General features: G+C 40.1%; 1 protein-coding gene across 3 annotated transcripts in view; it reads left to right on the top strand.

The window, feature by feature from the left end:
• LOC117506497 (potassium voltage-gated channel subfamily A member 2) overlaps positions 1–13,569 on the top strand; it is a 30,635-nt gene extending 17,066 nt beyond the window's left edge. For 2 of the 3 annotated variants that reach the window (XM_034166003.1, XM_034166000.1), the window contains one exon: positions 11,035–13,569. In XM_034166003.1, coding sequence (XP_034021894.1) covers positions 11,166–12,662 — 1,497 coding nt within the window. In that variant the 5' untranslated portion in view covers positions 11,035–11,165 and the 3' untranslated portion in view covers positions 12,663–13,569. Of the gene's footprint in view, positions 1–11,028 lie in introns of all 3 variants that reach the window. The other variant, XM_034166001.1, reaches the window with a different exon arrangement.
• The last annotated feature ends 10,623 nt before the right edge of the window (positions 13,570–24,192 follow it).

The raw sequence follows: 24,192 nt of genomic DNA, 5'->3' as shown, positions 1-24,192 counted from the left end.
CTTAAAAGAATCTAGCCATACTCTTGTAATTAGTGACTATGTAAGATTCCCAGTCTTTGCAGAGTTTTGTCTATGACTAAAAACTCCAACTCTGAGTCTTAAGATGTGAGTGAGGGTCAGATGACAAGTCTTTTTAAAGTTTTAACAAAGTCTTCTAGTGTATGGGAGGCATCAGTATTTCTTTTGTTCTTCTTTTAGGTTATGATGACAAATTATACTGTATTTGTTGTCTTTCTGATGCCTGATACTGTTTTTTTTTCTCTCTCTCTGTTTGAGGTGTGAATGGTGTCTGTTTCTGAAACCCTCCTGTCCTGTACACCAGCAACATTTCCTGTATAGATAGATAAATACTTTATTCATCCCTTCATGGAGAAATTCACTTGTCATTCAGTAGCAAGTACAGATTAACAGACAAGGGACAATAAATATATATGTATAAAAATCTCTAAAAGCCCAAGGCTTAAACCCCCCACACATTTAAACCAACAATGTTCATTATAAAATCGAATAGTAACAGGATAGTAACAGGAATGAAGGATTTTCTAAAACGCTCCGTCCTGCAGCGCATGGAGAGGAAACAGATCTATTGCGTCTCTGGGCAGACAGTCTCATACAGAGGGTGTCTGGTGTTACTGAGGATTGCTTGCACTTTTCTCCCCATGCACCTCTCCACCGCTGCCCCCACGGTGTCCAGTGACCCTCCAACCACTGACCCCACCCTCTTAACCAGCTTGTCCAACCTATTACAGTTTTTGACAGAGATGTTATTGCCCCAACAAACAGCAGCATAGAAAAAGATAGCCGCAACAACATATCGATAAAACAGACAACATTTGGTTACACACATCAAAGGACCTCAGCCTCCTCAGGAAAAAGAGCCTGATCTGACCATTTTTGTAGAGGCTGTCTGTGTTGATGTTCCAATCCAAGTTGTTATCCAGGTAAACACCTAGATATTTGTACATGTGCACACACTCAATGTCCTGTCCATGTATGTTTACTGGCTGGATAGAGTTCCTTTCCTTGCCAAAGTTGGTCATTTCTTTGGTCTTATTTGTGTTCAGAGATAGTGAGTTTTTGGTGCTCCATTCACAGAAGGCTGTCATCAGGTCTCTGTATTCCCCCTCCTGGTTGATTTTTGACGCACGCCACAATCGCTCTGTCATCAGAATACTTCTGAATGCGACACGTGTCCGAGTGGTATTTAACGTCAGACATGTAGATGGTAAACAGGAAGGATGTGAACACAGTTCCTTGAGGAGCTCCAACGCAGCTCCGAAATGGTGCTGCCCAGCCTCACGTATTGAGGCCGACCCTTTGCATTGATGTAGCTTCCTCAGTTCAGCTTTCACCTCGCCAGTGGCAAAAGTTATAGGTTCTGGTGACACAGAAGGAGCTGGGAACATGTACCTGTCCGGTGAAGGTGAAGATAGAGGAGAGGCAGGTGTGGGGGCGGCAGAGGGTGTTACATTAAACCTGTTATTAAACAGATTAATTCGCCTGCTCCCTATCACCTGCTGGCAGACAGTGTTTTCCCTTCATGCCTGTATTGGTTTTCATCCCCCTCAACACTTCCTTGGTGTTACTATCCTTCAACCTTCTCTCCAGCTTGCATTTGTAATTCAGGCTGGACTTTCTCAAACTCCTTTTCACCTCCCGCTGTATCTCTTTACACTTTTCCCTGTCACCAGCCTTAAACCCCTTCTTCTTCCTATTTGGAAGATGCTTGATGTCTGCTGTGAACCAAGGTTTTTTATTGGGAAAGAACAACATCCATGCAAAAGTTAATATAATCCGTTGTGCATTCCACCATTCTGTCAATGCTGATGTCAGTTTCAGTACTCCAGTTGTTGTCCTTTAAATTCTGGATTTCACTCCAGTCAGTACATTCAAAGCAGTCTCTTAGGGATTCACAAGCCTCTGGAGTCCACTTCCTAATTGACTTGTTACTGGCTGTGTGAGTACACGAAGCTTATACACAGGTCTCAGATAAATCATATTATGATCAGATTTACTCAAAGGTGGAAGTGCAGACACAGTACAAGCCTCTTTGACATTAACATAACACAAGTCCAGAGTTTTTTGCTCTCTTTTGGTGCAATCCACATATTGTATAAATCCAGTCAGATGGGGGGCAATATTAACATGGTTAAAATCACCAGAAATCACAAATAGAGCGTCAGGATGTAGTGTTTGAAGTCTTGCGACAGTTTCATGTGTGATGTCACACGTAGCTGTCGACTCCACCCTTGGAGGGATGTAAACAATGATGGTGACTATGCTGTTAAATTCCCTCAGAACATAGTAAGGTCTTAATCCAACTGCCAGGACCTCAATGTCGCTACAACACAGTTAACAGAAGTATGTCCGGGATGACACCATTGTTTGTTTACAAAAAGTGCAAGACCCCCAACTTTGCTTTTTCCACTCGACTTTCCATCTCTGTCCCCTCGTACCAAGGTAAAGCCAGGAAGCTCCACAGCAGAGTCCGGTGTAACGTCCGTGAGCCAGGTCTCTGTCAAACAAATCAAACTACTCTCACGGAAGGATTGATCATGCCTGACAAGCGCCACCAGCCCATTGCATTTATTAGGGTAAGAGTTAACATTACCCATCATGATCAAGGGTACTGCAGGCTTGAACCTCCGCTTCCTAGCCTTTAGCTTAGCTCCTGCACGGCAGCCTCTGAAAGGTTTTTTTTAACCTCCAGGGGAATCGTGTGTATCATTCCATGCCCAGTATGACATAGTGTGAGAAGATCGTCCCTGTTGTAGATGATTTTACACATGACAGCAAAATAAAACACTAAAACAAACAAACTATCCGGAGCTACTTTCAAATTTGTTGCTTGTCAAGCGCATGCGCATACTAAAGTAGAAGACTGTATATTTGTTTTGTGAATTGTTTTGCATGGCCCAAGCAGAGGGTCACCTCTTTGAATCTGGTCTGCTTGAGGTTTCTTCCTCAGAGGGAGTTTTTCCTTACCACTGTCACCTGTGTGCTTGCTCTGGGGGTTGGTAAGGTTAGACCTTGTGTGAAGCACCTTGAGGCAACTTTGTTGTGATTTGGTGCTATATAAATGAAAATAAATTGAAATACAAAAAATTGAAATCACAGAACAAAGGAACAGAGAGTGAGCCTTTTTTCTTTGAGCTGACGAGAGACAAGGTGGGCGTGTCCCTGCAACCTGCAGCTGATCAGATATCTGTGCTCGCAAGTTACAGCTGGAGAACACCTGTCGTGGCTTGTAGAATGTGACCTCACATAACTTCACCATGAGGTTTGGACGTCAGCATACTGTCCTCATGTGGAAATAAATTAAAACACATCGCTTGTCAGCTGACCGCCGTCAGCACACCACCACAAGGCACGTGTCACTGTGGGATTTCCCCACATTGTAATAATTAAAACACATATCACATTTGCAACACGGTCACCAACGGATCACTGCACGCTGAACATGCTTTACCGGCTGATGTGTTCATGACATGAGAGCCGGCTCTTCATGAGACGAGAGCCCGGCTGATGTCTTGATGAGACGAGCGCATCAGCTAATTCACGTAAAACATAAAAGGGAGAACAGTCATTTCATTACTTCCTTGTGTACATCTTGGCGGAGGTTAAGTCTGTTCTTTATAACAGGAATTAAGTATTATAAATTGTGGTGTTTTTAATTTTTTTGCTCCACTGCTGTGTGCGCGACTTTCCACATGCTTGCACTGTGTTCGTGCGTGCAAACATAAGCATGCATGAAACCATTGCCACGGTATTGTGCAAGCCTGTCCGACTGTGTCCCTCCCAATAGCAGGTGGAATGTTTCATGGTTCCCCATTTTATTTTTGTTTGCAGATGTTTGCCTGGTTTTCGCTTCTGTCGCCCAATTTAGTGTTATGTGTGAAGGGGCCCTTAACAACGGCCGCCACTGGTGCCATTGTCTAACAGGCTGCTGGTGGAACGTGGGCTAGTGTAAAGGTGAAGAAGAAGAGGCAGACGAGAACGTGTAAGAGGAAAGGTGCGTTTACACATAAGCAAGACGTGTTACGAATGTCATTTTTCTGTCATTCGTGACACATTCCTGACATTCTTAATGTGACAACGCATCTGAATAGGTTTCTTAATAGTGCATGTTGGTGCGTGATATTCTTGATATTCGTGGAGCATGTTTTGCCTGTCAAAAAATCTCCCACGAATGTCACACACCACCCTCATTTCGTCTCACGTCGTGGAGGTCGCAACTGAGCGTATTGATCCGTCTTGATGAGTAGTGATCCTTAATAGAACATGACAATGTTCGTAGTGGTTCCTGTGATGGTTCTTGGAGCCCAAACTGTCACGCGTTATTACGAAGTGACACGGAAACTGTCAAGTTTTGACACGACTTGTAACGCGGCATCACATTTCACTGCGCGCCATGACGGATCCGTTTTCTGTCACGTGCACACAATTAAACTCGGCTCCAAATGTCGGTCCACAGTTCCTGCTGAAGCTTCTCAGTAACCGATGAGCGGGAGAATGAGTCTGAGCCAGAGGAACCAGAGCAGCGAGAGGAGACTCACGTGCAGCCAGACATCTCTGCACCTCCTCCAGTCCGGCGGAGGAAGAAGCGCGCGCACAATTAAACCCTGCTGTACCGCATTCAGTTTGATTGCTGACACCAAGTCGGCTAAAAGTCAAATTTCAGTGCTCTTCAGCGCGCTCCTGCAGGTGTTCCACCTGCTGCATGTGCCTGATGTTTGTGAAAATGGGCGAGACGAGAGCCGCATGAAGCCAGACATCTGGCTCTGTCCGTCTCCTCCTCTCTGCACCACTCCATGGCACAGAGCCCAACTACACATGCAGTCACAAAGTTCTTCTGAAAAACTGGAGCGATCTGAATTCGGTTGGATGAATATGGGTGTGTGTGTGTGTGGAGACAATTCACCTCGTTCACAACGTGACAGAATGATGCGCTGATACGCGCGATAGCGCGTAACAACGCGGAACACTATTCTTGACCGTGCGTAATGGTTCCTGATAATTCACCAGCAACATGTGCCATTAATCGTAACATGTGGTAACAGGTTGCAGCAGTTCCTGAGGACACCTGATGCCTCTGCCCCGAATCATCACATTCGTGATCAGCAGCCAAGAATGTGTACTTCGTGGCATTCGTGACTTGTCATCGTTATGTGTAAACGTAGCAGAAAACGAGAAGAGTGGAAGTGAGAATCGGGACTTTGAATGTTGGCAGTATGACTGGTAAAAGGAGAGAGCTGGCTGGTATGATGGACAGGAGAAAGGAAGACATATTGTGTGTGCAAGAGACAGACCCAGCTGCAGAAAAACATTTAAGGGGGGCATTACATTTTTTCAGGGGGGCAAACTTTTTCAGCCTACAGTTTACTTGCTATCTCTCTGTCCAGTTTTTGCTGCAGCAGTTTCTGTACCTCTCCATGTTTACCTGACATGAGTGAAGCCCCATCATACACCTGACTGATGATTTTCTCAGGGCTCAGGCCAGCTGTGGTCAGTTCTCCTAAGATGGCGTCAGTAAATGTAATTGCATCTCCCTGGTCAGTAGTGGCTATTGTTAGGAGCCGCTCAGTTGGTTCACACAGTTTGTTCAGAAAGCAGAGAACTATAGCTATATTCTCCCTGCCTGTTGGGTCTCTGGTTCCATCCACTTTTCACGTGTAGAATGATTCACCAACTTCTTTCAACAATGTGCTCTCTTAATAAAGCAGTCATCACATCTATTAAGTTATTTTGAATGTCATGGCTTGTGTATGTTGCATTTCGAGGAATAGTTTTTGCTATTTTTTGCTAATTCAGCATCTTTCCTTAGTGCAAAATCAAATAGAGACAAAAATAGTCCACATCCATCCTCATTCATAGCACTGTAAGTATCGTGGTCACCTCTAAAGGGGAGTTGGTTCACAGCAAGGAACTCCACAACATCAATAATTGCAGACACATAATATCTGTTGCGCTGCAGTTGATCAGTGTTAATTAGTGTTGGGATTTCCTTACTTGTGTGAATCCGTTTCTCCTTGTCCCTCCACATGGCCTCACAAGTCAGGTGCTCTTTGGATGCAGCATGCCTGTTTAGTCCCTTTCCGTTTTCCATTGCATGCTTCCAGTCATGGAAACCAGTCACTCTGAAAGTTTGATCACTGTGTCTGGGTCCCTGAAACATTCTGCATGGGTAGCAGTATACAGCATCTTCAATGAGCATGTTGGTGAAGGGAACAGAGGTGATGAGGGAATAATGGGTAGATATGATATAAAGGACAGAAATGTGGAAGGGCAAATGGCATCTGACTTTGCAAAAAGGATGGAAATGGCTATGGTGAATACCTACTTAGGAGCACAGTCTGATGTATAAGGAAGGTGCACACAGGTGGACCACATTCTTTGTAGGTGATGCAAGCTAAACGAACTTAGAGACTGTAAGGTAGTGGCAGGAGAGAGTGTAGCTAGACAGCATAGGATGGTAGTTTGTAGGATGACTTTAGAGGTGAAGATATAGCGAGTGAGACCTCAAGCATAAGAAGAAAGAGGTTGGCAAAAAGAATTGGGGTAGTCGGAGAGATGAAGAAAGTAGGCAGGAGTACAAGGAGATGTGGTATAATGCAAAAAGAGAAGTGGCAAAAGCTAAGGAAAAGGCAAATAGCGAGTTGTACAATAAGCTGAACAGTAACAAAGGAGAAAAGGACTTGTACTGTTTGGCCAGAGAAAGGGACAGAGCTGGAAAAGATCTGCATCAGGTTAGGGTGGTAAAAGATGCAGGTGGTAGTGTGCTGACAAGCGAGGAGAGTGTATTGAGAAGGTGGAGGGAATATTTTGAGGAGTTGATGAATGAAGAAAATGAAAGTGAGAAAAGGCTGAATTATGTGGAGAGAGTAAATCATTAAGTGCAAGAGATCAGTAAGGATGAAGTGAGGACAGTTATGAACAGGATGAAGACTGGAAAGGCAGTTGGTCCAAATGACTTTCCAGTGGAGGCATGGAAATGTCTAGGAGAGATGGCACTGGAGTTTCTAACCAGAGTGTTTAATGAAATCTTGGAAAGTGAGAGGATGCCCGAGGAGTGGAAATGAAGTGTGCTGGTTCCTATTTTTAAGAACAATGGTGATGTGCAAAGCTGCAATAACTACAGAGGAATAAAGCTGATCAGCCACAGCATGAAGTTATGGGAAAGAGTAGTAGGCTTAGAAAGTAGTAGGCTTGGCTTATATAAACAGGTGAAGATCCATGAGCAGCAATATGGTTTCAAGCTGAGAAAGAGCACTACAGATGCAATGTTTGCTGTGAGAATACTGATAGAGAAGTATATAGAAGGCCAGAAGGAGTTATTTTGTGTGTTCGTTGATTTAGAGAAAGCTTATGACAGGGTGCCAAGAGAAGGGTTGTGGTATTTTCTGAGGAAGTCTGGAGTAGCAGAGAAGTATGTGGGGGTAGTGCAGGACATGTACAAGGATAGTGTGACACTGGTGAGATGCGTAGGAGAAATAATAGACTCATTCAAGGTGTAGGTGGGATTACACCAAGAATCAGTATAAAAACCTAAACAAAATACAGCATACAACAGCAACAACAACAGCATTTATATTATTTGATGGTGTATATTACAACCCCAAGCTGATTTTAAAGTTCATAAATAAATGCAATACTTTCAAACACCTAACAAATTAGAGCCAGTTTTGTTCAATTTACAAAAATAAAACATATGATTCTGTTCATATTCAGCATTCATTGCCTGTAATTGTACTGTTGTCTATAAATCTGTTGAATTGAAAATCAACAAACAACTTTATTGTTCCCTAAGAGGGCAATTCATCTGTAGTTCACCAGCACGATCACACAGCCACACACAGTGTGTGTCAAAGACAGCACTCCAGATTAAGACAACAAACAAAGGTCAGTAAGGTCATGAGGAATTAAAAAAAAAATAGGCAATAATAAGAACAATAAAAACAATCGTAACATGATATCTTGTACAATGCCAGATAAAGGAAATGTCATTTAAAATGGTTGCTGTCTGCATTCAGCAGCTTGATAGCAGAATTAATAAAAGATTTGGAGTAACTGTTCGCTCTCCCCAACGGTACATAATAACTGCGGCCTGAAGGCATCACCGTGAACTCACCGGACAGTGCATGATCAGGGTGGCTGAGAATACACTTAGCTTTCTTTTTCACTTGATTCTCCCAAAACAAACATAAGTCTCTCTGCTTGACCCCAATTATTTTAGAGCAAACATTGACAATGGTATTCAGGTTGTTTTTGTCCTTAATAGACAATCTGTTGAACCAACAAATGCAAGAGAATGTTAACAGACTTTGAATGAATGAGCAATAAAAGTTAGTTAAAATCCTCACACTGACATTAAAAGAGCTCAGCTTCAATTCAGGTCAAGGAAATTATCATCACACCAAACAAACTCAGATAGTGCAGGACCATGATCAGACTCTGAGCCTTGTAGTAGAGATAGAGCCGGTGTTCTGTCGAGATGAGGTGCGTGGCACCTCCGCTCGACAGACTTATCTGTCGAGCGGAGGTTCCTTGCGTAACTGCATGTGTGTGCACTGAAAAAAATTACTTGACGAAGTTCGCTTATTTTGATGGGCAAGTAAATGTATAAATTGTTCATCTGAACGTAGTAATGTATAAAATCTACTCACTATAAAACGATAAGTATTTTTAACCTGGAGTTAGCTTATTTCGACAGTCAAAATATACATATACATACATTTATGCTCCTAATGTAAAATACAGAAAATGTTTTACTTACTATAGGCTATAAATACACTGAATACAATTAATAAAAAAAAAAACTTTGACGGAAAAAACAAAAAACAAAACAAAATGCGCATGCGCAGTTGCACGTCGAGCGAGTTGCATCATCTCCCCATGTGCAGTTGCGCGAGGCACCTCATCTCGACGGGTGACGTCTTCAAGTCTGGGGTAGAGTGATGTGCACATGTGCACGCATGCGCAGTAGCGCGACGCACCTCATCTTGACATTCACCTCATCTCGACGGGACACCGGATTGAGCCGTTTTGTCCAGTTTTAGCACTTTGTTGGCGTCATACGTGTTTTGGACAAAAAGGCACTTAACGCTCCCCATGCTGACAGTAGAGGTGGGAGCTCAAGCTAGTTATGCGAAATTTAAGGTGCCTTGACACTTGCATGAATTTGATCCCCGCACTGTCACGCAATCTGGCGTACTAGTGAGTAAACTTGGTGTAAAGTGTGCGCAAAGAAAATTTTGAAATGTTCAAAACGTCTGGCACACATTCATTTTGTGAAGTTGTTGTGAACATTGCCCAACCTATTCGAAAACACTATGTCACTGCCTCTCATTGCTGCAGAGCAGCACCTCTGAACGATTATGATGAGATGTTATATCGATAATAAATGGAATTGTACAGATCAAATGCAACTGTTTTACCAATCCATTACAATATATATATATATATATATATATATTTTTTTTTTAATAATTATCTTTGAGATGATTCTAAATGTGTTCTCCACCGCACCACGTGCACGAGAGAAGCTGTAGCTGCAGATAATTTCTCTGTGATTCTGGGAGCGATGAGAGAATGGTTTCATTAGCCAAGTTCTGAGCAACTGCATCATCGGCTACAAAATCATTATTTTATATAATGTGGTGTCAAATGGGGCGAAACGTGGCATCCAGCGGGTCAAAGAGGATTGCATTGGCACAACAAATTGTGCAGCAGTACGGGGATCAAATTTATGCAAGTGTCAAGGTGGCTTTATGCACTAGTGAGCATGAGCATTGAGAATGTAACAAGGGTTTATTCTGGCACTTAAAAACGCAACACAAATAGCAGGTGTGGAGTACTCCTGACTTGGGTCAGGTGTACGACAGACCCCATACACACTGTACGCGTTCTTGAGTTGATGCCTAGAATTTGCATGTGCAGCAGTGAAGATCTCCACGGGCAGTCCATGACCTTCTATAGCGCTGAACGTACGTATGTGATACATGTTTCACGCAGTTTTTTTTTTCTCATTTTTTTCATCCGTAGACTAGATTGCCTATAGCCCACATACGGCTGCGGGGGAGGATTTAAATGTTGTTGGGGTTTTATGTTAAACAGCTTCCACATCCCCCAATTCTGTGACTGTGTATGTCAACTTTCACATGCAATAAGCAAAATTTATGCTTAAAATGCCTCATGATAGACTTTTGTGATGTGCAGTTGTGCACAAAGGTTTACATACCTTGGTAGAATTTTGATTTTTTTTTTTTTTTTTTTGGCCATTTTTCAGAGAATATTAATAATAACACAAAAGTTTTTTTCACTCATGGTTAATGGTTGTATGAAGCCATTTATTATCAAACAACTGTTTACTCTTTTTAAATCATGACAACAGAAACTACCCACATGACCCTGATCAAAAGTTTACATACCCTAATGATTTTGACCTCATAACATGCACACAAGTTGACACAAATGGGTTTGAATGGCTACAAAAGGTAACCATCCTCACCTGTAAGCTGTTTGCTTGTATTCCATATGTGTGCATAAAAGGTCAGTGAGTTTCTGGGCTCCTGACAGACCCTTGCATCTTTCATCCAGTGCTACATTGACATTTCTGGTTTCTGAGTCATAGGGAAAGCAAAAAATATATATATCAAAGAAAAGGTAATTGAACTGTATTAAACAGGAAAGGGATATAAAAACATATCCAAGGGACTGAGAATGTCAATCAGCAGTGTTCAAACTCTAATTAAGAAGTGAAAAATGAGGGATTCCTACTGTGGATTCTGTTAAACAGCAACTCAAACCCATTTAAACAAACAGGTGCAGAAAAAGGTAATTTCTTACAGACAAAAGTTTTTAGGTGTAAGCCTTAATACCTGTTTTTAAGACATTTGGTGCTCTATACTGGCTTTCTAAAGGTGCATATTATGATCCATTTAAGGCATTTTTTCACATATTTTTGCACTGTCTTAAATCTCCAGTTTACCTGACCTTGTTGTGTGTCTGTTTTGTCTGTCCTACATGCAGTCAGAGCCTAGGTGACATCCTGCAGCCGTCATGTCTTCACAGTGTTGAGCCCCATCCCTCATCTGGCTCCTGCCTGCAGTTCTCCAAGCTGCAGGACTCAAACTCACTGAAAAGTGCAGGTGCCCTCCCCCTGCAGAATGACTGTTGCCGCGGGCGACCCCTCTGACGAGGCAGCTGCACACCCTGGGCACCCCCAGGACTATGACCCGGAAGCTGACCACGAGTGCTGTGAGAGGGTGGTCATCAATATCTCAGGGCTGCGCTTTGAGACACAGCTCAAAACCCTGTCTCAGTTTCCAGAGACTCTGCTGGGAGACCCCAAAAAGAGGATGCGCTACTTTGACCCACTGAGGAACGAGTACTTTTTTGACAGGAACAGACCTAGCTTTGATGCCATATTGTATTATTACCAATCAGGGGGTCGGCTAAGAAGGCCGGTCAATGTCACCCTTGATATTTTCTCAGAGGAGATCCGCTTCTATGAGCTTGGAGAGGAGGCCATCGAGATGTTCAGAGAAGATGAAGGCTTCATCAAGGAGGAGGAACGGCCTCTTCCTGATAACGAGTTTCAGCGACAGGTGTGGCTGCTGTTTGAATACCCAGAGAGCTCAGGTCCTGCTAGAATTATTGCCATCATCTCTGTCATGGTCATCCTGATATCTATAGTAAGTTTTTGCTTGGAGACTCTCCCCGTTTTCCGCAACGACGAGGAGGAAATGCACAAGTCTCATTCAGAAGTCTTTTTATCAGAGACAAACACCACAGTCATCAGCTATACGTCTACTTACTTCACTGACCCCTTTTTTATCCTTGAGACACTCTGCATTATATGGTTCTCTTTTGAATTCCTCGTGCGTTTCTTTGCCTGCCCCAGCAAAGCGGGCTTTTTTGGTAATATAATGAACATTATTGACATTTTCGCCATCATCCCTTATTTCATCACCCTTGGCACAGAGCTGGCAGACAGACCAGAGGATGGTCAAGCAGGTCAACAAGCCATGTCCTTAGCCATTCTCAGGGTCATCCGCTTAGTACGAGTCTTCAGAATCTTCAAGCTTTCTCGACACTCCAAGGGGCTTCAGATCCTGGGCCAGACCCTGAAAGCTAGCATGAGGGAGCTTGGCCTCCTCATTTTTTTCCTCTTCATAGGGGTCATCCTTTTTTCCAGTGCAGTCTACTTTGCTGAAGCAGATGAGCCTGAATCACAGTTTGAAAGCATCCCAGATGCATTTTGGTGGGCTGTGGTGTCCATGACAACAGTCGGCTATGGTGATATGGTCCCAACTACCATCGGGGGCAAGATTGTGGGTTCCCTCTGTGCAATTGCAGGTGTACTGACGATTGCCTTGCCTGTGCCAGTCATTGTGTCCAACTTCAATTACTTCTACCATCGCGAGACGGAAGGCGAAGAACAAGCCCAGTACCTGCAGGCCAATGTGCCCAAAGCTGATTCAGCAGAGGAGCTGAAGAAGAGCAGAAGTGGCTCCACCATGAGTAAATCAGACTATGTGGAGATCCAGGAGGCCATCAACAACAGCAATGAGGACTTCCAGGAGGAGAACCTTAAAACAGCCAACTGCACACTGGCCAACACAAACTATGTCAACATCACCAAAATGCTCACAGATGTGTAGCCGTCAGCCATTGCCGCTAAACCCTGCAATGGAGTGTCGAGTGGACGGTACAGTGAGTAGCCTCCCACATCACAAGTGTTGGAAAACATGGCTGTAGAGCTCAGAATGGTGTCTGCGCTCCTCGATCTTGCATGGAGTTGGCTTTATCTCTGTGACTGGTCAAAAAAACAACAGTAACAACAACAACAAAACCACATTCAAATATTTCTGCTCACAACAGTAGTGCACAAAAACATAAGGAAAGAGAAAAGTTTCTTTCAGGAAAAGACAACACAAAGTTTGCTTTACTCCTTTGTTCCTTGCTCCCTCATTTCCCAAGACACACTGCTCTGTCATGCACTTCTAAGGAACCCTATTTGAGTGCTACATATGCTGCTTCCTGGAGCCAATGGAAATGAAACTATCTTTTGTTAAACCATTTATAGATAAAAGTACGCGTGAGCGCTAATCAAAGGCACTCCGCTGCTTTGGGTGTCGCAGAGTTGTGTTAACATTGCTGGTAAAGTACATCGTGTTACTTGAAGGATGGGTGACAGCCGTTGGCACCAGGCTTATGGTTCGACACCTTTTTGCCCCCGTAGACATCAGTATCTGATGAACGACGGAGAATGGCCTTCAACTTTTCACTGCTTTGGTCTTACATGTATTGCAATGCAAGCTTTACCCTCTCATTCACCCAAACTGGTCTTACTGCAGAGCTTTGAGGACAACTTGAATGTTTCTTTGCATTCTCTCACAGGTTCAGACATAGGGCACTTATTTTAGATCACCGTGACTTAACTGATAGCCGATATAGGTAGGTACTATTCATATTGAACAAAACCAGTAGACTACTGCATGAAATTTTGATCTGAATGAACACTTTCACGAGTTTCTCAAATGCCTCCTGCTTTGTCACACCGCCAAATATTCACTGCCTTCAAAACACATCCATATTTAGGAAGATGCCTGCAGGTAGCCATTACGATGACATAAAATTGTGCATTACAGGATGAATTTCAACATTACACATAGACGTCATTGCTATTAAACGTTTTGCCATGGTGCTGTGAAAGTGCTGCAGACAAGCCGTGACTTCACGCAAATGCATAAACATTCTAATTTTGGACAATAATCCCAGTTACACAAGTGATACACTGGCAATGCTGTCATTTTCACAAGTCTGTCACATGATCTCATCTTCACCATGAAATAGGGCATTTTAATGACTCCTGTATAGAAGTATGCTTCCCCTGTAACTACTTTATCTGGGCTTAAACTACCTTCCTCTTGTTGCATGACCTTAAAACATTCCTAGAAGCATGCATTTAAGATCAAAGAATAAGACTCTCAGTCAGAAAAGTAGAATAAATATATTTATTTCTTACATATATAAAATGTAAACAAATAGTGAAATATACTTTTATCAGAGAATTATAAAAAGAACTTTAAATAGCAAAGATTAATGAAAAGAAAAATGAAGGTCCTTTTCACAATATGCATATTATGGCCATTAAAAAAAGATAAAATATATATTTCTTTTGCAGTTAATTTATAAAAAAAGTACTCATCTGCTTGTGTTTTACATATTTCTATTATATATACACACACACACACATATATATATATATATATATATATATATACAGTGAGAACTAGTTAATGCTCATTAAAATATCTCAGCATTATTGTTTTTCAGTAACTACTACCCAGTTTACACTATCACTGTAAACCAAAACAAGTTAGCAGAACTCAAAAATATTGAGGCAATCAACTGGCGCAAAATTTTGTGTTCATAAACTTAAAAGTCAGTTGTTCCCAGAACATAAAAGTTTTGATTATATGCTACTTGTACCTCATGATTACAATTAAATTAAAGTACTCATTAAGTACAAGTAAGTCTTTTCAGCTTCTCCTTTGTTTTTCCACTCAGGGTAACTACAGCAGATCCAAAGTGGATTTGCATGTTGATTTGGCATAAGTTTTACACCGGATGCTCTTCCTGACACAACCCCACATTACATGGAGAAATGTGGCAGAGGTGAAGTTTGAACTTGGAACCTTCTGCACCAAAATGTAGTGTATTAACCACTTGGCCACCACCTCTCAACTCAAATGTTTTCTTAAATAATTGCTTAATTCTTTTAAGTTGTGCTTCAGTTATGCGTTGACGTTTTGCTTACTTAATATCCACTTAGTTCAAGTCCATCAAGAATTATGAGTTTAATTTACTCAGAAAGCAAGACCATGTTACACAAATTAGAAATATTTAAGTAAATAGAACATTTTCTTAAAACTTTGAGTTTACACTACTTAATCTTTTTTTTTTTTCTTATTTGAACATTCGGGTTTACAATGTAGAAAATATATAGTGTGAACCAGATATTTAAGCTGTGGAAATGTGGAGAAATTAATTAAAATTAAAAATGACTTAAACATGTTTTTTGTTTTGTTTTTTTGTTTTTTGTGGGCACAGATTATGTGCCAAAGCCATTCTTCCCTTTGCATTTGCATTTTGCATTTACCTTCAGCCTACTGTGGGTTTTTTTTTGTGGGGGATCAAAGTGCACTTTAAAAATGGTACCATCACTGCTCACTCTCTGAAAAGCTTTCTGTCAGCATTTCACTGATCACAATAGAACTCTGGCCTGTCCTCTGAGAACGTACTGACGCCAGAAGCCGATCCTGTCAGACACTCTTAAACGTTGGCACGAAATGTGCATTCGGGTCTCGTTCCAGGACGGAGTCCAGCACAGATTTTCCACCATTCGTGAAATACTGCCAAGATCACCGTCAAAGGCAGTTATGTCAGTATGGGAAGTCACAATGAGCAGCAGCAGATAGTCACGAAAGTGTGTCTTAAATAATGTCTGCCACTGTGAATGTGAAGTGAGAATGATCAAAAATGAATATTTCTTTCCTCTGTATTTGCATATGTTCCATGATTTCACTGATCCAGCTTAGGCAGGGCAAGTAAAAATGAAAAACATACACTGTTATGTCCCCATGTCAAGAATTGTAAAAGAATTCTACATGTGCATTACTATCCTCAGGATTTCATTTTGCTAAAAAAAAAAAAAGATGTCTGAAACTTGCAGGATAGCAAATACGTTTTGCACCATTTCTGCCAATAAGTGCTCATTGACTGCCGAAAACAAGTCCAAAGTTGTCCCCGTCCCAATCCATGTTTGCTTTTAAACATTGTGAAAGAATTATAGAGAACTTCTGAAAGTAACCTGATAGTGTTTGTTGTTTTCCAAAAAGTAGCATAAAGGTCGGCTGTGTTTACATTACTGATTAAAATGCCCCTGTCGCAGACAGAACGGTCCACCCCGGAAAATCGGTCCACCTTTTGCATCTGTGCATGTGTCATTTCTTACCACAGCAGCACGTGTGAGACGGACTCTCTTTACCCAAAGCAATCAAATGGATTAATGGGATTATTAACCATCAGATGATAAAGGTAAAACCTTTTAAATCGTTCTAAAGTCAGTTTTAAGCAGAAACAAGGCCAGTTTAAGCAGAAACGAGGCAAAATTCCATGATGCTTTGAAATATCTGATGCGCAGTGAACACATCAGCTAGCAGGTCGTTTAGCCGCAGCACTTTGATCGCTTCCGCCGCCTTTTATGATGACACCCCAAATCAGTTTTTTCTTTTTTTTTTTTTTTTGCCAGATCTGTTTTTATATATTTATTTATTTATTGTCTGGACAATTCATTTTCAAGTGTCCTGTGTGCAGACTCATTGTTCTCACAATGTGATGTCACATTCATATCAGATACAAGACCACATATACATGTGGCCCTCGTTTTTTTTTTTCCTTTTTTCAGGAAAGACACAAAAATTTGATTTGAACTGTTGACAAGCTAAAATGGTTTAGGCTTTATTTCTTAGTAGCATCTTATGCCAACGATGATCTGCATGACTTTGTAATCGTAACCTACAGATGGTTCCGGTAAACTTGTCACAGATCTGTGGCATATGCAAGGGGGGAGAAAAAAAAAAAAAATCACATTTACATCATGTTAGCTGGTTATGTAAATGGGGCCTATGCTGTCTTAAGTCTGAGTTGTATCCGATCTTTTGCAGATGTGACAACTCATACTCTGAGTCTTGTGAGCATAAATGTTTGACATATTAGATGTGGGCCATTCTCACGCGGTATTTCGACCAGATATCTGGAAAAGTGGTGTTCTATGCTATTTGAAGGAGAGTTAGAATAATAATAATTATTAATTAATTGTATTCTTATTTTTTAATTTGATCTGGCAAAAAAGAAAATGGTACCGAATAAATAAATAAATACAATTAAATAATAGACTTTTAAATCCAATGTTAAGAAAAATAGAAAAAAATGATTGGATACATCCCTTTTTCACAATTTGCTGCAAAATTTGATGGTTTGTTCCATGCCACATGTCTCATATTGATAAAAATAAAAGGTAAAAATCTGATTCAGATCATTTCAGTCAGCAATGTGAACATTGCTGGATGAAAGTGACCTCAAGTGGATACAAACAAATGTGTGATTGAGTTTGTTCCCATGACTCAGAAAAGTCCAAATAGATGTCATTTTACCTGGTAATGTGAACGTACCTGACAAAAATATTAAAACTGGTCATTTGAGGCAGAAGCCACCTTCTTCTTCTGAACAAGACAGCATTGATTGAAGAGTACTTTAGCAATACTCCCATCATCCTTTGGTGCGGGACACCTTGCAGTGAACACACTTTAGTGACATTTCTTTCAAAAACGAAAGTTTTTTTTTTTTTACTAAAAGCAAAATCTGATTATAAGTGGATTATTAATATGGCTTGTGTTAAGGCACACATGTTGTGTGATTTTGTGTGTCTATGTGTGCGTGTGAGACAGTGTCAGTCCACTAAGAGAACAGAGAGCTGTTGACTGGTTGCACAGATGTTGACTGGTTGCACAGCTGCATTTCTGGAAGCTCATTTGCATATTTATGTGAAAGAACATTCACAGCCTGACCAAAAATATTTGTCTATGCATGCAAATGTGTTGTATTTTATTGTTCTTAATTCAGTTTCTTTGAAGGGACATATTTACGACACGTGCTTACAAATGCACACGACAGTTATCTGTTATAGTGCACGTTACCTCATAGGAATTCACTGTAGCAACTCATAGTGGGACGCACAACAAACATCAATAATTATTTCTGCTTAAAGCACAAGGATAATTCAAATCACACAGAACTCTATAGCTGCAGAAATGCTTTAATGTGGTAAGTAACGTGTGTAGAAAATATATTGTTTTGGATGGCGCAGCCTCTAATAAAAAAAAGACCTTTCTCTATTGCTGAGGGACCCACCAGCAAATCCACTGCACAGGACGGGTCCCCGACAGCCAGTAAACTGACCAATCTATGCAGAGAACGAATATGAACTCAGTAAGGTGATAAAATGGTGGCATTGAAATGAAGCAGAGGTCACAATATTCTACTGCTGCACTTTCAATTTTCACACCACCAACAATAATCAAATCAGGAAGCAAACTCATAGAAAAATGATGATCATTATGCAATTTATATGCATGTGTGTTTAGGATTTTTTGTTTGTTTTGTTTTGACCCCAGAGACTCAGACAATATTCAGAGTTGTCTACCTTAATCCCCCGTTGCCCATATGTCATAGGCCTGAACACTATGGGGCGCTATTTGTAAATTAATACATGTTGAAATGATTATTTCAGTTTTCTGACATTTGACCAGCATGACAGCAAACTCAAAAATTGTCCTAATCTAAAAAGTGTTTACGATGTGAGCTTGAAGTTTAAAGATTTTTTTAATGTTTATTTGAATAGTCAACATTTAGCTGAATTCTTAACAGAATGTTTCACTGACTATGTTGGCATTTATTTTGTTAAATATTTTGAAACATATTTAACAAAGTAAATAGGTAAAGATTTATCTAAATATTTAACTGAATGTTTCACTGAATATCTGGGCACTTTAAAAAATTGAGATAAATGTTTAACAGTGCAAATAGCTAAAGGCTAAATATTTAACTGAATGTTTCATTTAGTTTAATATTTAGCTAAATATGTAGCTGCCCAATTTGGGTCAATTAAGTTAAATATATTCGTTCACGTTTATACTGCCCAACCAATTTAAATTTGTATTTAAATTGTAAACTAATACATGTTGAAATTATCAATGCAGTTTTCTGACATTTGACCATCATAACAGCAAGGGGTGAGGGTTTGACTACATTTAGTTTAAAATTGTCTTAATTTAAAAAAGTGTTTACGATGTGAGCTCTAAGATTATTATGTAAAGACATTTTTTTAAATAAAGTATTTATTTAAATAATCAACAAAGTCTGTTTCTAAACATTTAACTGAACTCTTAACAGAATGATTTACTATGTCGGCATTTATTTTGTTAAATATTTTGAAACATATTTAAAAAGCAAATAACTAAAGATTCATCTAAATATTTCCCTGAATGTTTAGCTAAATATTTCACAGAATGTTTCACCAACTATCTTGGCACTTAAAAAAAATTAAAAATAAATGTTTAACAATGTAAATAACTAAAGATTTCACTAAATATTTAACTGAATGTTTCATTTAGTTTTATATTTAGCTAAATATGTAGTTGCTCAATTTGGGCCAGTTAAGTTAAATATATTGGTACATGTTAAATAAATTTGTAACTACATACCCTCTAAAATGACAGAAATGGTTCAATGTTTAGTTAAATATGTTTTTTTTGCATCCAGTTTAACAATGTTTCACAAAACATATTTAGTAAATGTTACCTAAATATTTCGCTATGTTCATTCATAAATTTTCTGTTGTTTATCTGGGTCCGGTTCTCAGCAGCTACATATTTACATAAATTAATCTCAACATATAGGTAAATATTCTAATAAATATGTAATATAATATAATAAGTTAAATATTTAGCTCAATTACTGTTATTGCTACTACTAAGGTCACTGTTAGCCCCAAGAATTAGAAAAATTAGAAAAAAATCTATTAAAAAAAATTAAAGTAAACATGGCATTACATATTTAGCCAAACACGTAATGCCATGTTTAGCTGTATGTCTAACTTAATATTTAACAAAATGTTAAGGGAATGTCATTTAAATACTTATCTCAGTATGTGAATAAATTTAACCTAAATGTTTGTAAATATTCTGACAAAAATGAACTAAATAACTAAATATTAAAGGTAAATGTTTTGCTCTGTCAATGTTATTGCTCCAGCGACTTTCACTGTCATTTTATGTTAGCTCCCAAAATTAGCGAAAACTTAAAAAAAATAAATTTTGAGCTAAATATTTAAGTACTTAACTACATGTTTAATGTAATATTTATATAAACATGAGTAAAACCTAATACACAAACAAACAACAGTTCTTTTAAACCTACATGTAAACAATAATTTTCTTGCACTTTTTTGCATGACAGATTGCAGTTTTCAAACTAAATGTCATGGACGTTTGAGAGAAAAAAAACCCAGAAGTTTTAAGTGTGTATTTGTGTCATAATCACCATCAATGTCAAAGTGAACCATTAATTTAAACATGTATTATTTTACACATGGCGTCGCTAAGAAATCATCCATCGATGTTAGTAGAGTGGATAATGACTTTTCTTTCTGTGAAAAGAAAGGTGAAAGACAAATGTAAATATTATTCATTATATTGATAATAATGGATGATGGAGTAAAAACATGTACTATATACTGTATGTGAAGTTTGGATTTAAGAAGTAGTATTATGTGCACTTTACAAGATGAAAAGGATAATCTATGGATGAGAAAAATTAAAATGCATATAATCCTTGCAAATGTCATAACTCTGACAAAATATCAATAATGAAGCCAATAATGATTCAAACGATATTCTGTTTTGTGTGATTATTGTGTGCTGTGTTCTTAATCCTGAGCGCTGTGCATTTGTTTTGAAAATGCTTTTATTTTAAGTTTGCAAGAGAGTGAAAACCTGAGCGTGTTTCAGGTGTTTGACAGTTTTGCTCACATCACACAGTATTTATTCTGCCAATGATTCGAGGGCTAATTTTAGATGGAGTATAAAATGGTGTGGCTCAATCAAAGGCCTCTTTGCTGTTGTTCTTAGGATGATCAGAGGCTCCACAGCCACGAGTACGGACGACAGGTTAAAAAATGGCAATCTTCAGCCTGTCCCTACTGAAAGTGCTCGGCACACACTCCCTGTGGTTTAAGGAGAGAGCAGGGAGTTCTATTAATAGTCATTTTTTGTTGTTGTTGGAGAGGAGGAGAATCAGGAGGAGGAATATGAGCAGAGGAGGAGACGGAGAGGGGAAGACGGGGGAGGAAAAAGGCAAAAGAAATCATTCACAGTCTGCTTGCTATGGTGACACAGCCCTGGCATCCCTGTGAGGACAAATACTGCAAAATCACCGGCATGCTTAAATACACCAGGGCCACAAAAATAAACAGATAAAAATTAAATACAATCAAAAAAATTTAAACAAAAATGCAGTCTAAAATTAACAACCCCGCCCCCCATTATGCACTCCAAATTATTCCAGATTTTTTCACCATTTTTTTTTCAGAATGTTTGATCTCGCAATGTTGAAAATTAAAAAAAAAAAAAACAAATTGTTGGTCCACTGCCAAATTTATTCCAAGTCACTGCCAGCAAGGTTTGGGGGAAAAAAAATAAATAAAATAATACTGGCTACATACAGTAATGTGTAAAAATCTTTATTTAAAGAGGTATTTATGGAGAAAAACCTTTGATATCCAATCAATTATAATAAAGAGTGCTCAGCTATATACAGTTGTGCTCAAACGTTTACATGCCCTGACAGAATTTTTGTTCTTTTTTTGGCTATTTTTCAAAGAATATGAATGACAACACAAAAACTTTTTTTCACTCATGGTTAGTGGTTGTGTGAAGCCATTTATTGTCAAGCAACTGTGTTTACTCTTCTGAAATCATAATGACAACAGAAACTACCCAAATGACCCTGATCCAGAGTTTACATACCCCTGTTCTTAATACTGTGTATTGCCCCCTTTAACATCAATGACAGCTTGGAGTCTTTTGTGGTAGTTGTTGTGGACGAAGCTCTCCGATAGTAAAGCTGCCACTGAGTATGTCTTGAACTTTATTTACATCAATTTTGAAAAAAATACAAACAGTATGGCACTCTGTGATAAATCTGGAGTAGACATTTCTCAAAAACTGAGTGACTGTGCAAGAAGGAGAAGAGTGAAGAAAGCCACCAAGACACCCATACAACGCAGAAGAAGTTATAGGCTTATGTGGCTGTGACTGGAGAAATTATGCACAGTGCATATTTTGCATGTTGTATCACCAGTTATCCATCTTCATGATGAAGTGGTACAGAGGAGGATTTTCTTAAAAAGAAGAGCTGGAAGTTTAGCTAAAAATTGACAGAAGGTACATCTGAGATGCAAGCCTGGATTCGATGTTTTGGTGAAAGAAAATCCTCCACTCTACTCCACTATGAAGCAGTTGGGGTAGTAGCCAGCGATCACCTTAGTATTTCTTTGAGATTAGGCTGGATCCACGCTCTGGATTGGATGATTTCTGTGGTGGACGCAGAATGGACTCTGCTGTAGAACAGATCCCACGAGTGGCTCGATCACTAACCCCAACCCCCCACCCCAATGGTAGCTGGACTCTCATCAATTGTTGTTGTGTTGTGTCCTGTATTATAAACCTTTTTAGGAGAATGGCCTAAGCAGTGGGTCACCCCTCTGAGTTTGGTCTACTTGAGGTCTCTTCCTCAATGTCATCAGAGGGAGTTTTTCCCCTTACCACAGTCGCCTGTGTGCTTGATCTACGGGTTAGTAAGGTTAGACCTTACTTTTGTGAAGCGCCTTGAGGCAGCTTTGTTGTGATTTGGTGCCATAAATAAATAAAATCAAAATAGTAAGGAGCATACCCCAACAATGTCAGGCATGTATACAGGCATGTGGGGTGCCATACAAACTGAGTACTATTTTGAGCAGCTGCATTGAAATTTTAGCAAAATAGACAAGCCTGATGCATCATATTATATTATATTATCTATACACTCAACAAAAATATAAACGCAACACTGTTGGTTTTGCTCCCATTTTGTGTGAGATGAACTCAAAGATCTAAAACTTTTTCCACATACACAATATCACCATTTCCCTCAAATATTGTTCACAAACCAGTCTAAATCTGTGATAGTGAGCACTTCTCCTTTGCTGAGATAATCCATCCCACCTCACAGGTGTGCCATACCAAGATGCTGATTAGACACCATGATTAGTGCAGAGGTGTGCCTTAGACTGCCCACAATAAAAGGCCACTCTGAAAGGTGCAGTTTTGTTTTATTTGGGGGGGGATACCAGTCAGTATCTGGTGTGACCACCATTTGCCTCATGCAGTGCAACACATCTCCTTCGCATAGAGTTGATCAGGTTGTCAATTGTGGCCTGTGGAATGTTGGTCCACTCCTCTTCAATGGCTGTGCGAAGTTGCTGGATATTGGCAGGTACTGGTACATGCTGTCGTATACACCGGTCCAGAGCATCCCAAACATGCTCAATGGGTGACATGTCTGGTGAGTATGCCGGCCATGCAAGAACTGGGACATTTTCAGCTTCCAAGAATTGTGTACAGATCCTTGCAACATGGGGCAGTGCATTATCCTGCTGCAACATGAGATGATGTTCTTGGATGTATGGCACAACAATGGGCCTCAGGATCTCGTCACGGTATCTCTGTGCATTCAAAGTGCCATCAATAAAATGCACCTGTGTTCTTCGTCCATAACAGATGCCTGCCCATACCACCGGGATTCATCCGTGAAGAGAACACCTCTCCAACGTCCCAAATGCCAGCGAATGTGAGCATTTGCCCACTCAAGTCGGTTACGACGACGAACTGGAGTCAGGTCGAGACCCCGATGAGGACGACGAGCATGCAGATGAGCTTCCCTAAGATGATTTCTGACAGTTTGTGCAGAAATTCTTTGGTTATGCAAACCGATTGTTTCAGCAGCTGTCCAAGTCGCTGGTCTCAGACGATCTTGGAGGTGAACATGCTGGATGTGGAGGTCCTGGGCTGGTGTGGTTACACGTGGTCTGCGGTTGTGAGGCTGGTTGGATGTACTGCCAAATTCTCTGAAACGCCTTTGGAGACGACTTATAGTAGAGAAATGAACATTCAATACACGAGCAACAGCTCTGGTTGACATTCCTGCTGTCAGCATGCCAATTGCACGCTCCCTCAAATCTTGCGACATCTGTGGCATTGTGCTGTGTGATAAAACTGCACCTTTCAGAGTGGCCTTTTATTGTGGGCAGTCTAAGGCACACCTGTGCACTAATCATGGTGTCTAATCAGCATCTTGATATGGCACACCTGTGAGGTGGGATGGATTATCTCAGCAAAGGAGAAGTGCTCACTATCACAGATTTAGACTGGTTTGTGAACAGTATTTGAGGGAAATGGTGATATTGTGTATGTGGAAAAAGTTTTAGATATTTTATTTCATCTCATACAAAATGGGAGCAAAACCAAA

This window comes from Thalassophryne amazonica, chromosome 3, assembly GCF_902500255.1.
Source record: "Thalassophryne amazonica chromosome 3, fThaAma1.1, whole genome shotgun sequence".
NCBI classification, from domain to species: Eukaryota; Metazoa; Chordata; class Actinopteri; order Batrachoidiformes; family Batrachoididae; genus Thalassophryne; species Thalassophryne amazonica.
Note: the sequence above shows the minus strand (reverse complement) of the source record. Positions and strands in the feature narration are given on the sequence as shown.